The sequence below is a fragment of the Mchenga conophoros genome, linkage group LG18 (assembly GCF_057382185.1).
Source record: "Mchenga conophoros isolate Kocher_MC1m ecotype Shallow Benthic linkage group LG18, M_conophoros_male_GT1.1, whole genome shotgun sequence".
In the NCBI taxonomy this organism is placed as follows: Eukaryota; Metazoa; Chordata; class Actinopteri; order Cichliformes; family Cichlidae; genus Mchenga; species Mchenga conophoros.
This window is the reverse complement of record NC_140543.1, coordinates 3576319-3594311: the sequence shown is the minus strand read 5'-3', so window position 1 is coordinate 3594311 and position 17993 is coordinate 3576319. Positions and strand designations below refer to the sequence as shown.

Genomic DNA, 17993 nt, shown 5'->3' with positions numbered 1-17993 from the left:
GGGCAGAACAGAATCATGAAAGTCTCTTTTTTTAAGCCTGGTCCAGTTTATCTTGTAAAGTGTTAAACAGCGGATGATAGTTCGGTGGCGGTGAAGGTTATAGACTCTTTTTGTCTTGCTGTAGAAGTCACTGCATGCTGCAGAACTGAAATCGAGTAAGAACTGCAAGTGTAATCGCATAACATGATTAGTAATATTTGCTACAGTTGGGCCAAATGGGTTGAATAGATCTGCTGTTCAAAGTCATCTCCAGCTGAAGCAGCTTGTTGCCATATTCAGAGGGTTCTCTGACCCTGGCAGTGCAGCGCTTTGTTTTATTGGAAACAGTAATTTAAGTGTCCTGTTCCAAAAGGTCTGCCAGTGTTTCTGGTCTCATCAACGTGACAGTTTTTTTCTAAATTAGCAAATTTTACCGGCATTACATTAAACTCTAAATTGTCGCCAGATGTCTCAACATACAAAGCCCAAGGGTAACAAACTAAACTATAAAACAATTTATCTCAAACAATACAAAGAGTTACTTTGTTTGGAGAAGGAACACCTTGGCAGAATATTTGCCTTTAGTAGTTTTAGTTGTTACCTGTCTCTCCACCCTGACAAATCTGCCCATCATGCTTTGGTCTTCCGCATCTGGCATGGAATTGGCTTTGGCTATGTAGGACTCATGCCTGGAACAAAGGGACATCGAGTAGATGTGGACTGCACAGACATTTGTTACAAAAACTAAATAACATAGTTATAACTAACCTTTATACTAATTTGTAATTGTTTTACAACATTGTAGCCATTTTAGAGCTCTGTAGCAGTACCTGGGTGACTGGTTGGGCGGGTAAGTAAAGGGTGTTTTCTGAGTTTTCTTGTGTTTTGGGGTGAGAGGAGGTCCAGGGGCAAGAATCATGTCAATCCTTAAAATAAAAAAAATAATGAGCATGAGGAAAAGAGAAAATTGGCTTCGTTCAAACTGATCAGCCTCGTGTGTAAAAGACTAACTCACCTCGTCTGGAGGTATTTAATTCTACAGAGCATGTCCAGGTGTCCAGCAGAGTACTGCTCAATAACATCTTTGACATCATAAGGCCTCAGAGTTTCCTTAAACCGCTTCTTGTTCAAGAGGAATTGCATGATCCTGTGTGGCAACAAACACTTCAAATGAAAACACTTCTCAAACATCAGACACAGTTAACAAACGTCAGCTACCACACTTACCTTCATTGTATAGACACGTGTTTGTCAGGAAACAGGAATGCAAGAATCAAACAAATGAGAAGCATTTCACTGGTTTAGATCTTAACATTATTAACGTATCTGATCTAAACAACACTACATTTACTGGCCCTAATAACTAGCGGATGATACCGTGGAGACAAAGACTATCACAACGTTTCCCAACCAGAAGCCGTGGGTGGATAAAACCATCCGCGACGCTCTGAGATCCCGCACCGCTGCCTACAACACGGGACTCATGACGGGGGACATGGACCCGTACAAAGCCGCGTCATATAACGTGCGGAGGGCGGTGAAAGAGGCGAAGCAGCGCTACGGGAGGAAACTAGAGTCACAACTCCAACAGAGTGACTCTAGGAGCCTGTGGCGGGGACTAAGGACAATAACGGACTATAAAGCACCAACAACCGGTATGACGAACGCGGCCGTGACTCTGGCAGACGAGCTGAACACTTTCTATGCTCGCTTTGAGGCTGCAGCTAAGGTCTCCAACAATGCTAGTGTTAGCGGCGCTAACGGCTGCAGACAGGAAGATACTGCCAGCACCGGAAACGTGCTCGTCATCTCCGAGCATGAAGTAAGGAGAGCCTTCAAGAGAGTGAACACCAGGAAAGCAGCAGGACCAGATGGCATCCCAGGTCGTATCCTAAGAGACTGCGCATACCAGCTAGCTCCTGTGTTCACTGAGATATTCAACATCTCTTTATCTCAGTCGGTGATCCCCACATGCTTCAAAGAGTCCATCATTGTTCCTGTCCCGAAGAAACCCCACCCTGTTTCTCTCAATGACTATCGCCCTGTAGCCCTCACCTCAGTAGTGATGAAGTGCTTTGAACGCCTGGTCAGAGACTTCATCATTTCTTCACTACCAGACACACTGGACCCACTACAGTTCGCTTACCGTCCAAATCGTTCCACAGACGATGCCATCTCTCATCTCCTCCACACATCACTCACTCACTTGGACACTAGAAGGGGGAATTATGTTAAAATGCTCTTCATAGACTACAGCTCTGCATTTAACACCATAATTCCCTCCACACTCAACACCAAGCTGGAGCATCTGGGACTCAGCTCATCTATGTGTCAGTGGATCTCCAACTTCCTAACTGGCAGACCACAGGCAGTAAGGATGGGCGGACATGTCTCAGCCTCCACCACTCTCAGCACTGGAGCCCCCCAGGGGTGTGTTCTGAGCCCCCTGCTGTACTCTTTGTACACATATGACTGTGTGGCCACTACCAGCTCCACCACCATCATCAAGTTTGCTGACGACACCGTCGTGGTGGGCCTGATCTCTGATAACAACGAGACGGCCTACCTGAAGGAGATTAGGAATCTGGAGAACTGGTGCCAGAGGAACAACCTCCTTCTAAACGTCAGTAAGACAAAGGAGCTGATAGTGGACTTCAGCACTAAGCAGGAGAGGAACTACCAGACCCCCGTCATCAACGAGTGCCCAGTGGAGAGAGTGGACAGCTTCAAATACCTCGGAGTTCACATCACGCAGGACCTGTCATGGTCCTGTCACATCAACACCGTGGTGAAAAAGGCCCGACAGCGTCTCTACCACCTCAGACGCTTGAGAGACTTCCAACTGCCCTCCAAGGTGCTCAGGAACTTTTACTCGTGCACCATAGAGAGCATCCTGGCGGGAAACATCTTAACCTGGTTCGGGAACAGCACCATGCAGGACAGACGAGCTCTACAGAGGGTTGTGCGGTCAGCTGAGCGCACCATCCGCTCCGAGCTCCCTGACCTGCACTCAATCTACAGCAGGCGGTGCTGGACCAAGGCCAGGAAGATCGTGAAGGACCTCAGCCATCCCAACAACAGACTGTTCTCTCTGTTGAGGTCAGGAAAGCGATTCCGCTCCCTGAAGACCAACACAGAGAGACTGAGGAGGAGCTTCTTCCCGCAGGCGATACGGTCTCTCGATCACACCACCACACAGTACTGACCCACACATACAGTTCTTACACACACACTGGACTTTCTGGACTTTGGTTTTGCACAACACTGGTCACTATATTCTTCATTTCCGGTTAATACTTGTACAGCTGCTGTTATTGTGTATATATTTATTTATATTTAGATTTCTTCATACATTCTTATATAGTTCTATATTGTGTATTTTGTTGTACAGTTATTTTATTTTCAACTTTAATTTATATATTTATCTTTATCTTATTCTTCCCAGTTAAATTTACCCTTCATTCTAATTTGTGTTGTACAGTTATTTCATTTTTAACCTTAATTTATATTTTATTCCTTCCTAGTTAAATTTACCCTTTTTAATTTTTCATATTTATTTCCTATCTTATTCATAGCCTTTTCCTTTTTTGTTTTCTTTAGGTCACGAGCAGTTGTCCAAGCATTTCACTACATATCGTACTGTGTATGACTGTGTACGTGACAAATAAAATTTGAATTTGAATTTGAATTAATGTTTGTCTGCGGTCTTTTACCCCTTTTCCACTGACACGGTGGAGCCACCAGTGGCCGTGGGAAGAGCGACCACCAGAAATTCCTCAATTATTGGTAGATTCACTCCATATTTCTTTGCCCACACTTACTAAGCACAAGTACTGGCACCATGTTACTATTAAATAGATTTAAGGCGGAAAACTAAAAATTGATATATGATCCCGTGTTTCTATCGGTTTATCTACTGGGAGACACTAATTATGGGAACTGAACCAGTGCAGAGGCTGTGGAGTACAACAACAAGCCAAAGCCTCATCGCTTCTGCTCAAAGTCAAATAGTAAGCTGAAAGCTTGAATAGAAACACACCACAGTCGATTTGTTATCCAAGGAAAAAGTACAAAAACAGTGCAACAGTCTCGTAGTCTGAAAGCACTCCAAGGTTAAATTGTTACTTTTAACAGCTTCACTCAAACACAAATAACTTCTTCATCCATTTTTGTCTTTTCTGTAACAGGTGCAAAATGAACAATAATAGCAGTCAAAGGAGCTTGCAAAGAAAAGCGTCTGGACTTCTTTAAGTTGCTTGAAGACACAAGAAGTGGAATCCTTCACTGCGCACATTAACGCTGTGGATAAAAACATCAAGTTCACCAGGGAAGACACAAAGGACAACTGTCTGCCTTTCCTGGACTGCATTGTGCACATTGAAGAGAATGGCAAACTCAACATCGAAGTTTACCGGAAGCCCACACACACGGACCAGTACCTCCTCTTTGACTCCCATCACCCTTTGGAACACAAACTTGGAGTAATCAGGACCCTACACCACCGGGCAGAACATGTTCCCTCTAAGCCTGAAGGGAAAAAGAAGGAACACACACATGTAAAGGAAGCACTCAAAACGTGCGGCTATCCTAAATGGGCGTTCTTAAAGTCAGCAAAGAGGCACAGAAAAGAAGATCAGACACCAGCGAGGGAGGATAAGAAGGACAGACGCAACAACATTGTCATCCCCTATGTAGCCGGCGTATCAGAGAAACTCAGGAGAGTTTTCTCCAAGCATGACATCCCGGTGCATTTCGGACCCAGCAACACGCTCAGACAGAAACTGGTTCACCCGAAAGACAAAACGCCAAAACACAGACTTAACAATGTGGTGTATGCTGTACAGTGCAGCGAGGAATGCTCAGACCTCTACATCGGAGAGACCAAACAGCCACTTCACAAGCGCATGGCACAACACAGAAGAGCCACCTCCACAGGACAAGACTCAGCAGTCCATCTGCATCTTAAGGATAAAGGACACTCTTTCGAGGTTGCCAATGTTCACATTTTGGACAGAGAGGACAGATGGTTTGAAAGAGGAGTGAAAGAAGCCATCTATGTCCACTGTGAGCGACCATCTTTGAACAGAGGCGGGGGTTTACGACACCAACTCTGCCATCTATAATCCAGTTTTGAGATCCTTCCCAGACGCCTTAACGCCCACTCACATCCTGGGCCATCTGACCTCAGGAATTCGCATGATAAGGTGGGGCCAGGTTTCACAATGAACACACCCGAAACTCTGGCTGATTGGGACCCACACCCAGTTTCCCACCTTGGCTCAGGCGATTAGAGGATCATCAGGGGGTCCTTTTGTCCCTCTGTGGGGGGAAACTCCCACTAGGTTTATATCTGGGACTCTCCACCATTTGACCTTAGAACTGAAGAAGCTTCTCGGATGAGAGGTGAAACGTCTTCAAGTAACTTAAAGAAGTCCAGACGCTTTTCTTTGCAAGCTCCTTTGACTACGATGACCTGGATGACTGAGAACCTTCACAGACAACAATAATAGCAAAAACAATCACGAGTAGCCTACGTATCTGCTTACTCATCACGATTGTTATACTATTTCCAAGTGGCATCTGCAAAACTCTGTGAAGCATCACTGCAGTGTCAAACTGGAGCTGTGAGGAAGGCAGGTATTACCATATGATTCCTCCCGTCTAGTCCAGGGTCTCCTCCCAGCTGGATATTTCCAGAAAGCCTTTAAAGTGGATCCTTCAAATGCCAAAAAACAACACTACAACCTCCTACTGGATCCAAATGAGTCCTCGTGTATTAAAGAGCCATTTCTTTTGGTCTTCACCTTAAGGTTCTTCTTCCTTGTCACAATAACAGTTCGGAGCAGTATGCTTGACAAGTTGGTGAATAAACAAAACAATACACCATTTCTTTCTTCCAGCAACTAAATGTAAGTGACACCTCTTTACCTCAAAGAACTTTATGACATCAGATTTGGAGCTGCTAACACTTAACAGCTTCATAACAGGACTCCACAAACTGATGGTTACAGAGGTAACATCTGTCAGTTATGTGTAATTAATGTCCCCTTCACAGAAACCGTGCGTGACATTTTCTGTCCGGTGCATTATAGTAAGCCCAGCATCTTTCAGTCCTGCATCACTGCCACCCACTGAGCTCCGGTTTTTGTCCTACAGATCTCCTACTTTCAGAGTCAGCTACTGCTGCTGCACGAGCTCCAGTGTTTGGCAGAAAGTCTTGGGTCCTGAAACTAAAACCCTCCAGATCTGAGCATCCTATTCAGAAACCCATTCAACACTGATATAATGGAGTGGAAGGAAGCAGCACTTTCACAGGGTTAATCACTCATCTCGCAGGCCCTTGCACTAGATTGAATTCCTGCATTATGTCAGCTGTGTGGCCTATAGATTTACCAATGCACTGTCAGCATGTGTGAGTTCTGCCACACTCTGTGGTTGGCATAGCTCACTGTGTTGAATTTTGATTGCTGCAGAGTTTTCTGAAAGCACATACAGCGAGGACCAATCGTACTATCATACTGTGCAGAAAACTGACCAAAAGTTGTTATTGATATTTTAAGGTGTAAATAAACATTTTGAATTCGTTACTACAAAGTTCTGTTTTCTGTCCTGTCAGTTTGTTTAGCAGGTGAAGAAGAACTGACCAGTCTGTACGTTTGGATTCTAGCTAATCCATGTGACTGCATTTAAGCGTTTTACAGCCAGCAGGTCACTGATGACCTGTCCAGGGTTTTATGAGACTTCATAACATTTTCCTTTCTCCAATCCAACAGTGATGTCATAATGTCCTTACTCAGTCAGTCTACATCACTGACTGAAGACAAAGCAATCGAGCAACCAGAAAACATTTCCTTGTTCATAACACCCATCTGCGCATCACAGTATAGGACATTTTTCTCTTCTTATCAGTATCAATTTATACTCTTTAATTGATTGGGTCTAAATCAATTAAATGATGACTTTAAAGGACCACAGAGCCCAGTTCTTGACCCTAACCTGACTGCCCTGATGACCAGTTTCAGTGTGGGGATCATCTCTTCCAGGAGGATGTCAGGGGGGAAACCCCGTTCCTCTAAGGCTGGATCTGCCACACCTCCGGCATCTGAGAGAAAAACACATTACAAATTTTGCGTTAGTAAAAAAAAGGATTAGACCAATATGGAAGACAAAAGCTCTCTGAGCTATCCGTGCTTTTTTGGTTTCAAACCTTCAGAGCTCTGGCGGAGTGTGTTGGCCTTCATTCGGAAGGCAGTGCGGAAGCGTTCCCGGTTAGTGAAGCCACCAGGTTTGGGCTCCTTGGAGGGACTCTCCTCGATGGAGTCTGCGTTTCCTGTCAGCTTCTTTACTGCCACCACAGACGGTCTTGAATTAGGAAGGCGAACACGCTCGAGTAAACTTAGTTTCTGGCTGAAGAGGGACAAACGAGAAAACAATACAGTATGGACCAAGAGAAAGCATGTGAGCACCAGCAAGTAAAGTCTTACACATCACCCAGCTGGGTGTGATCAGACACCGAAGAACGTTCAAGAAGCAAAGCAGCCAAAAGTTTAGGCAGATATTCAGATTAAAGCCACATTCTTTTAAACTTTAAATACTGATATAATTTTTCTGATCATCACTCAATTCCTGTTGTCTTCATTTTCTCCCACACCCCAAACTGTACTCGGGAGATGGCTGCTCCTCCCTGAACCGGACTAAGTCTGGAGGTTTGAAGATATAAAAGGGAGTTTTTCCTTCCCACTGTCGCCAAGTGCATGCTAATGAAATTTTTTGCACAATCAGTTTTGTTGTGATTTTTGTGTAATATAAGTTCTCCTGGTCTGCTGCTGCAATGTAACAATGCAGCTTTCCTGGCAGAAGGAAGACTCAAAGAACTGAGAGGAGATTGGTCTCCTTTACTGTCCAATGGCTGACAATATTTGGCAGCACAAAGACGAGAGCTCCCTGGGTAAAATAAGACTCCTGTGCCTTGGAAGAGGGAGAGAGGCGGGGTAACCGGAGCTGACAACAGCCCAAACAAGGCCTCTGAAACGTGGAGCGTTCTCAGCGACTTTGCTCCCACAGCAGACACACAATATGAGCCTCTATGTGGCCTCGAGGCAGAATAGGGACGGCAGATTACGGCGCTGAGAGGCCGCAGAATAGGAAGCTGTAAAGGAAGAGAGAAGCTCTTTCTGACTGCTCCTCGGCCGAATAAAGAGCAGAAAATGGGATGTGATTATCCCGTGGATCTCTGTAAATGAGGCAGCGCAGCAGGCGAAAAAAATGATGCTCCTTATCTCCCACAGCTCTGCCTTCCCAAGACACACATGTTGGTTCATAATACCTGCACAAAGCTGCGGGACAATATTAAAAGATAATTTCAGTTATTGCAAATATGGATCTTATTTCCTGGTTGTTAGGATAACAAAGGGAATACACCAGGTTACATGGGTGGGACTCATTTTACTTGGAGGTAAAAGTGAAACTACTGATTTTAACAGCTCAAAAAAAGCAGAGAGTGTCCGACACATGTTCGTTTTTCCAAATGTGTTTGGTCGAACTGAAGGTTTTTCTGTTACCATTCTCTTGATCAGGTTTTTAGTCTCTGATACTTGTTTTTTGTTAATGCACTGTGTCAATTAAATGTTATGTCTCTGAACACAAAACTCTTACCTTGTTGTTTACATTTGTTTCAGCTGTGTCTCGTCACCCTCCCATATCCATTTCCTGTGTGAGCATTAAAGCTCTGCCTTTCCCTTTCGTTGTTGTTGTCGTTCCCGTTTATTCCCTGTCTGTTTCTGAGTTTGACGGATTTATTGACCCTTTTCTTTTCGTGGACTTTGAGATTATTCAGGCTGATGGTAGAACTCAAAGATTTGCTTTGTGTTTATTTCTGCTGCCTCTGGAATCAGTAAAGCTAAAGTTAAAGTATAGCAGCTACCTGGGCACCCACCAATCATCCAGTTCATGGTTGCAGGCACAGTGCAGCTAATCTCAGCTGTCACAGGGCAAGAAAAAGAGTGCATCGTGGGACAGTCACAAATACTTAAAGTACATGTGCATACTAGAGTTTTATATTTGTTGTGTAAACATTTTAATAGTGAATATCTGACACTGACTAGTCCTTTGACTTAAACTAAAATTGTTAAAAAGGTACTTTGTCGACATAGATGTCACATAAAAGACGTAGTTTACACCTGAACTGTGGTGGAGGAGAATCATGCATCTAGTAAAACTGATACACACACACACACACACACACACACACACACACACACACACACACACACACACACACACACACACACACACACACACACACAATAAGTAGCTTATCGGCCTCTTGTCGGACATCGTCGCACTGTTGTAGTTTCTGGCCGCCGTCCACCTCTTCGCTCAGCGCAACAAGATAATGTCAGAGTGCTAATTTCCCAGCCGCTGATCCTAAAAGGCTTTTAAAACTCTGACTGCCTGCTTTTCACTCCGTTTGACTTCATCACTCAGCGTCTGCACCCTCATTTCTTTCCACTCTTGTTCTCCCTCCACATCTCCGTCTCATCTGAATTATGTCCCCGCTTAATACTACAAATACAAGAAAAATGATTGTAATCGTTGTAATGCAACCCTCCGGTTCAGCCTATAAAACAGACGCCATTAAGAACAGGTGACCCGGCCTCTCTGCTCTGCTCTACCAGCCCGTGTATCAGAGCCGTTTCAGCTTTTAGCAGCAGTAACTTAATCCAGCGTGTTGAACACAGAGGCCGGGAGGCGTCGGAGCAGAACGCTGTAATGAGCCTGTAACGCCACCTCTGCTGACCTGAGCTGATGCGAAATGGCAGGTTTAGCAAGACTACAGCACATTTCATATAATGGCTCTGACATGTGTTTGTCAGCACTGAATGATGACATCAAAGAGCAAAGTTTTTCCTAAGTTTAAGAAATCAAACTTTTAGCTGATTATGTACTCTACATTTGTGTGTGCATGTGTGTGTTTGTGTGTGTGTGTGTGTGTGTGTGTGTGTGTGTGTGTGTGTGTGTGTGTGTGTGTGTTTGTGTGTGTGTGTATTCAACTAAAACTGGCTCTCATTTCCACTTCTGAACATTTTAATCCTTTAAGACCTACCATAGAACCAAGTTCGCCAGAGCTTATAGTATATTTTTACATGCTGTGGAGCCATTTTTGGAGCATTTCAAGTTGCGTATCAATACAACCATTATAGCCCAAATTTTAATGATATGTCTGCATTAAGTGCATAGTAATTACATAAATTGCAAAAAAGTGCAATAAACTACAAAAAAATTTTAAATCGTTTTTGATTTTTTAACATATATTTCTAGTTAGAGAAATTTAAGAGGCTTATCCCTCAAAACTGTAAATACACAAACTAGTTTCCCTCCAAAGGAAATTTATTTTAAGTGTCTTCATAGTTTTATTTTTGAGATACACCAATTTTCATACACTGCAGGAAAAACGAAAAAATATATTATAGTGCAAATTTGCAAAATAACAGCATATGCATCAAAATAAAATATTTCCAGCAGTGCAATATGAGTCCTAAGCATCCCAGAAACGACACAGAAAGACAAAGTCAAACATAACTTTTAAAAACACCAGTATAGGCTCATAAGGCCACGATGGTAAAAAACGACATTTCCGCAAAACGACGTCACTTCCGGTTTTGGGCAGGTCATGCGGACATGCGATAGTTCACGCTGATGGACGTAGGAAGTGTTACAAACAGCTGATCGGATCGGCAAAGCGTGTTTCTGGAATATCATGTTTTTGTTGCTGCAAGTGCTTTTTATGCAGTTTTTGCAAAGCTATATGTGGAAAGAAACTGTGACCGAGGACAAGCTGATGGCATAAGATGTAAGTACAACTCCTCTGGTTTCATATGCAAAAAAAATTATTGCGCTAGCTTACGTGGTTGCAGTGCTACCGGGATTTAAAAATAGTTACGCAAAATGGAGCGTGTCCGCTCAGACCGGCTTTAAAGGGTTAATGCCAATGTATAAGTCCTAGCTTACATGTTGACTATATTAAGCACAATTACAAAAGTATAAACACGTGTTAGGCATCAATCACAGTGAAGTTGGTTCCCCCCCTTTGGAGCCACCAGTCACTGGGGAAAGGTGCATCCCCTGGTCAGCCTCTCACTGACCGGTGTATCCCCTGACCCCAGTGAGAGGCTTCTGGAGGTTGCTGCTTGGAAAACGCCCCTGTGATTGCTTCGGTTGCTAGCGCTCAGCCATAGTTTGCATGAAAGATGCAGACTTGTCTGCAAACACTTGCCAACAGCTTGCTGATTGGTTAAACTCAGACAGACAATGTTTGCCGTCAAAGTAAAAGTTGTGAGTACTGCTACAGCTACTTTGAAATGTCACATTGCTGCATCTGCTAGTATTCTGCATGGAAGTGCACCAAAAACCAGAACTGCATGCAAAATACAAGCAGATGCAGCAATGCTCCAGCAACCAAATCAAATCAAAATCAAATCAAATCACTTTTATTGTCACATCACATGTGCAGGTACATTGGTACAGCACATGTGAGTGAAATTCTTGTGTGCGAGCTTCACAAGCAACAGAGTTGTGCAAAATACAATAATGTAAACCAAAACAATCTCAAGGAAGTTTGTGGTGCAGCACCCTTTGCAGCCAATTTCACCATCTTCCAGAAACCTCTCACCAGCTGCCCAGTGACCAGAGGTTGATGGTGGTCGCAGAGTGGTCTCTATGCCTGTGTGACTGAGGCCTTGGGTAGGATAGAGTGCAAAGCAGGTGAGACCTTTTCACCTGTGCACTGGGTAATTTGTTTTTATACTGTGTCCATATGCAAACAACCAAGACCAAGGTTAGACAAGTGGCTGCTATGACTAACAGGTGAGCAGACAGGTGTCACTGACTTCACATGTGCTAATGCCACTCAGTCAGTCTGTGCGGCTTCTGTGTCTTTTGCAGGACTTTGATTAAATTATCTCATTATATCATTATATGTCGATAACCGCGGTGACACATCTGCAGCAGCTCAAGTTCAATCTGCTCCTCAAACCGAAAGCCTCAGTTGGAGTTTCACAACACTTTTTGATGTGGAGACTCATTAATGTCGCTCAGCAGGACGGAGAAAAATGAAAAGTCAAACCCATAGACCTCTTCTGAGGCCCTAATTACAAGATCTAAACTGTCACTCATAATTGAAACACAACTAATGGACTCACTAATAGGTTTCCACAGAAACCTCTCAGCTTAAATGTCATTAAAGCAGCTGATGTGGAAGGCAGAGGGACGCGTGGGCGTTCAAAATTCATACGTCCCACGGCCATTAGCCCCGAGATTTATCCGACTGGTGAATTAATACAGGAAGCTATTTAAAGGCGGGCAGGGTGAGATATTCTAGGAAATGTTCATTAGTCTCTCCAGCATGTGGGGCTAATTAAAGCCCCGTCAGAAAGCATTTACTTTAGGCACAGCTCTGTGTGATTAACTGTGTCTCTGCATGGACACCAAACGGTGACCTACCTCGCCATGACCTCCAAGGTGTCCTTCCTGTGGACGGGGAGAGAGGAAAGGATCAAAATCAGGTATCTGCATGCAACGTAGGATTTAAATATCCTTTGATAAAGACTAAAAGTCAGAAGAGGACCAAAGCACGACAAAAATCCTCAGTTTGAAATCCACCGAGTGCATTTTTCTTGGTTGATGTTCCAAAATAGTGCAAACTGCTGATTCGTCTTTTATGTTTAATCTTTAATGAAAATTTTAATTTGAGTTTTTTTGCTTCTTACTCAAAGAAATCTAAAAGTAAAACTCTCCAGGTCAATCAACTTAGTGTTAAATCTGCAGATGCAAACAAAAAACAACATATTTAATGTTGTTTGCTAACTTAAGGTAATGCACGAGGACTATAAAAGTGACTGTTATGTTTTGTGGTACTTACCTGAAACAGGGAAGAGAGATGACAGTTTCGTAAAACCTCCAAGTGGCAATAAGGTCTTCCCTGATTGGATTGGTGGAATAATATCTCCAGGCAGACTTGAGATGGGAAGACAGGAGATCAACCAGAAGTTATAACAGCGCTCAGCTTAACTGAGTCCAGAAAACATAGAAAGTCTCAGCTGGACCACGCAGAAAGATGCCGATGCCGTCAGGTAGCGTCTCACCTGGATGAGGCCTGCAGCCGGATGTCTGCGCTTCTCAAAGTGCTTCTGTCTGTGCTGCTCCTGGACCTTCAGAGCCAGGCCCGAGCCCAGAATACCCTGCAGCCATAAAAACAGAAAACACGTCGCTCAGTGCTCCTGCCGTGCTGCGGGACGCCAGTGCCGAGCAAAATGTTAACACCTCGCCTTTATCTTGGTGAGGGTTAGCAAAAGGTCACAGCTTGGCTCAAAAGTCCTCCTTTGTCCACATCAACCAACGCAAGCAGATGTTTTACACGTACTTATTCACTCGGCTGCTCATGTATCACATACATGCAAACACATGACCTCCTGGTCATTAAGGAGGTGCAGGGCGGTGCTCTGCTAGCTGTATCCATGGGACTGATTACAGCTGATAACCTTCAGTGGGAACATGTTTTACCCACATGTTCTCATCGCAGAGTAACTGATGCTTCCAGAATGTGGAGGCTCTGGTTCGAGTCCCACTGAGACCTGCTTTCACTTGGTCGAGTGTCGGTAAACTGTGGGTGTAAAGTAAGGCTCTTTATTAACAATAGCCCTGCACAGTAAGAAGGTAGAGAGTGACACATAACCCCGGGACCAGAGGACGCCTGGTGTATAAACGAGTGACACCAGTGGTTGATATCACGGCACTAACTGATGCCCCGGGAGAGAACTGACTGTTTTCTTATACTGAAAGAGGCGACACTTACTAATAATCTAGCATTAAAGTGTTACAATCAACTTGTGTTGCACATTTTTTCTTCATAAATAAAAAGGTCAGAATTACTTGTGCAGTTCATACAAGACAGATTTCCTAACATGAGTATGTATTGATTGATTTATTCGGACTTAAATGAAACCCTGCACCATCAGCAGCGGTGTGTAGAGGAGAGCGCACTCACTGCAGGCAAAGCGAAGAAGGACACTCCGATCAGAGCGAAGGTGCCGGCTAGCAGCCTCCCAGCCCAGGTCTTTGGGGTTTTGTCCCCGTAGCCGATGGTGGTCAGTGTGATCTGAAAAACACAAGGAAGATAAAACACAGGCAGAAAATCTTTTAAATTAAATCACTAAAATTCGACACAAAAGCCTCGGCGTCCTCGTTTCAGCAGTAATGTTTCCGTGGAGACTCATCTCTCTCTGTGACCTTCGTATCGATCCGTTAAAGGGCTCTTCAGTGTTTCCCGGAGTCAGAGGATCGCCCTGAAAAGCAGGCGGTGACAGTGGAACATCTTGTTGAAGGACATTCTGGCGGCGCAGATGCTCGCTGTCATGGAGCTTGAACTTTTGGCCCCTCTGGTTGAAGGACGGTCGCTTTAATGAGGCATTGGTGCTTCCCTTGCCAGAGGCCCTCATTAAAGCTCAGAGCTCTGCGAGCTTTCAAACGGGATTCACCGGAAACCCTCAGGCTTTCCACCGGCACATTACTAGAAACTAAAACCTGATTTTTTTCCTGTCCTCTTGGCAGAAATCCCAGATTTGATTTAAAGCCAAAATATTAGCAGTTGATGATTTGGCCAGGCACCATCTGTCCACCGAGCTGCAGCCAAATCTACTCTCACCTCTAAGCTGCCAAAATCATTTCCAGACAAATAATTTGCAGAATTCAAGACAGGATTTTTTGTTTCCAGCAACAAAATTTCAACAATATGCATGTTAATTCACTGAGTGCAGTGTTAGTCGTAAACTTGGAGCTTGTTTTTTTTAATGCACGTACCAGCCCCCACCAAAGCGCATCAGCGTAGGTGTCAAAGTCCTGCTCTTTGGGCTGGGCCGTGGGGTTCTCCTGGTCAGACATGCTCACAGAGGCGTCATCCTTTTCCACCAGGTAGACAAGGAAGGACGCCAGGATGAGAGACAGGAAGCCGATGTACCAGGCTGTGATCAGCTCCTGCAGAAAACAGGGAAATATTTGAAAGAAGCTGATATTTTTTTATTTTAAATCCAATAAAAGACTGTTCTAATTCATTATTTACACATTCACAGCTGAGCAGCAGATTCCGGGTCTGAGAAATGAAGCCAACAGCCGCAGTTCCTCTAATGTCCACCTGAGGCTACCTTCAAATCTGAGTCAGTTCCTGCAAACTCCCATAAACTTTCTAATTGCTTCCAGTTTAGTTTCTTTACATCTTCAGCTCATGTGAGTGCTTCACTACACTTTACTCGATACTTCAAGCACTTTCAGTCGTCTCAGAGCGACAGCCGACTCCTTCCAGAGAAGTGCACATTTCCATAATTATATTTTCCAGCAACTTCCTTTAAAATGCTCACACGTCAGGAAGCAGGAAGTGTGCTCGGGTCCACGCCTACCTTACTGTGCGCGTAGATGGCGGAGCCCAGCAGCTTCCACGTCCCTCCTCTCCGGTCCATGCGCAGCATCCGCAGGATCTGCAGGAAGCGCAGGCTGCGCAGGGACGTGGCCAGCACATTTCCCTGGTTACGCACCGCCACCACCGGCACCGAGGCAATCAGCACGAAGATGTCTGAGCCGAAAACACAGCAGACAAAACCTCGCGTAAAAGACTGTCAGGGAAAAGCTTTCTTCACATGGTTAATGAGACTGACCCGACACGCTGATTCAGTCGTCTTTGTGGGACGACGAGTTCCTAACAGGAGCTGAACATAAAGACGCCGACGAGATGCTCCTAATACGTTTAATGGTTTTAACACACAAGGAGAATTAATGTGAATGCTTCTTCCTTCAAAGTGCCGCACAGCACATTATATTAGCTGTAAAATATTTGGAGGGTATTATTAACATAAAGTATATTCCCTGTGTGCACTGTGTTACTGCACACACAGACTCACTCAGTAACCACTCGTCAGTGCACGCTGGTTATTACACCAAGCTGGATGGTTGAACAGAGGAGCTGTCTAAAGCTTTTAGAGCCTGGATCAGATTTTAAAGGTTGGTGATGAATAAAAAAAGCCTTTCATGGCATCACAAGCTGTAATTCTTGTCCTGGAAGATTATTTCTGTGTTTATAGGTCAAGGCATCTGCAGGAAATCGAAAACTCATCATCATCATCCAAAACCGTTTCCCAAAAACTGCAGAGAAGTCTGCAAAATAGTGAGAGTCGCTTCATCTTCATCTGCAGAGCTGCTGTCATTAAAACCAGAAAACGTAAAAGAAAAAGCTGTTTTGCAGGAAAACTGACACCCACGTGCTGCAGCATCGCATCAAAAACACATTATGACGGAGCACATCTTGCTGCTATGTAAAGATTTACGTCACAGTAGCTACGTCCACCTTTACACTCTGTATGGTCTAACAACTGAAACAATCCTGATTTTCACTCTTGTGAACACCTGCAGATCTCACTGAAAGTCGAAGTTGACATTTACAGGTGCCAGAAAATGACGGAAACAAACTCTACATTATTAATTTCAGGGGTGGGGAACTCCAGGTCTCGAGGCCCGATGTCCTGCAGGTTTTAGACGTGTCCTGGATCCAACACAGCTGATTTAAATGGCTAAATTACTTCCACAACATGTCCTGAAGTTCTCCAGAGGCCTGGTAATGAAGGGTGAGATCTAAAACCTGCAGGACACACTTAGGCTTGGAGTTTCCTGCCTCTGATTTACTTATATCCAAAACCCCCTGTAGACGTGTCGGTAAGCCTTCCTTACTGACGAGCTCCCAGTAACACATCGTTCACCAAACAGGATGTTCAGCAGCAGATTTCCATGTTTAATGCTCAGAAACCTTTAATGACCTTACCTAAAATGCACAGGGGTTTGCGAGCGAACTTCAGCCTGCCCCTCCATCCTTTATAGCGACAGCAGCAACCGGCCGCCCAGATCCTCAGCGCAAACTCGGCTCCAAAGATGAAGATGGCGAACGTCTCCTGCACAAGGACACGTCAAAAACCCATTCACAGCTCGCTCAGATACGAGCTGCATGCTACATCAATAACGATTCAAATTCAGTGAAATCTTTCAGTGTTACTGAATCTGCCTCTTTGTTGTTACATCCTGTTTTGGACCCACTCCACATCTGCTCTCTCGGTCGTGAAGCAACAAACAAGATTAAAAAAAGAGAAAATTGAATATTTGAAGTGTTGTTTTGTCCAAATAAGCTCTGATTTGTTCAGAAGGGCAAACGGAAACTGTCCAGGTGGGAATGATTTCAACCAAAAATTGGATTTCAATTTTATTTTGTACATTTTTCCTTCGGACGCTTCATTTTTGGAGATTTTCTTGTAATTTTCTGGCAGTCCTTTTTATTAAATCAACATTTTCCTGCTTTAATCTAATATATTTATTATTTTGTACTTTTTAAAAAAAGTCCTCTAACCATTTATTGATTTACTTACTCATGTTTTACAGCTGCTCATTACTATCAGTCCTATTTCAGTCCTTTTAATGTTTGTGTATCTGCATTTTACACTATTTATTTTTTAAAACAGTGAAGTATTTATATTATAAGTATTTATATCAGCTGAGTTTAGTTTATTTAAATGTGAAATGCAAGTACCAGATTTTATGCTCCAGCACCCTGCGACCCCTGAATTTGACATTTTTTTAAAGGTCAAATTTGCTGATTTGAGTGAAACATGCGTCTGATGATGCACATTAAAAAAAGCTTGTGTTTAGTGGAACGATATATATATATATATATAAAAAAAGATACAAACATAAATGAAGAAATGAAATCTCACCAGTATGACCAGCCAGTGTGCCGACACGTTCTCGTGTTCCTTGAATGTGGTCAGTATGGCCAGAATCAAACAGCCCAGAACGATTAAAAACCTGCAGACACACAAGAGGAAAAACATTCAGTTACAATAATGCACAACACTCATGTGCAGGACACACAAACACTACAGAGTGCAGGAAAAAAAATCACTCAGAGTGAAACTGCACAGTCTTAC

At 43.8% G+C, this 17993-nt stretch overlaps 1 protein-coding gene across 6 annotated transcripts in view; it reads right to left on the bottom strand.

Annotated features, from left to right (window-relative positions):
* The window catches only part of kcnq3 (potassium voltage-gated channel, KQT-like subfamily, member 3), a 130834-nt gene that overhangs the window by 13142 nt on the left and 99699 nt on the right, over positions 1-17993 (bottom strand). For all 6 annotated transcript variants that reach the window (XR_014889463.1, XM_085254192.1, XM_085254191.1 and 3 more), the window contains 13 exons: positions 17781-17871; positions 16841-16967; positions 15429-15601; positions 14836-15009; positions 14024-14134; positions 13122-13217; positions 12899-12993; positions 12481-12507; positions 7187-7386; positions 6976-7081; positions 995-1126; positions 810-905; positions 581-668 (listed from right to left, as the gene is read on the bottom strand). Coding sequence is in view for 5 of the 6 variants with exons in the window: in XM_085254192.1 (XP_085110318.1) it covers positions 581-668; positions 810-905; positions 995-1126; positions 6976-7081; positions 7187-7386; positions 12481-12507; positions 12899-12993; positions 13122-13217; positions 14024-14134; positions 14836-15009; positions 15429-15601; positions 16841-16967; positions 17781-17871 (1516 nt within the window). In the remaining variant the exon portion in view is untranslated. The remainder of the gene's footprint in view (positions 1-580; positions 669-809; positions 906-994; positions 1127-6975; positions 7082-7186; positions 7387-12480; positions 12508-12898; positions 12994-13121; positions 13218-14023; positions 14135-14835; positions 15010-15428; positions 15602-16840; positions 16968-17780; positions 17872-17993) is intronic.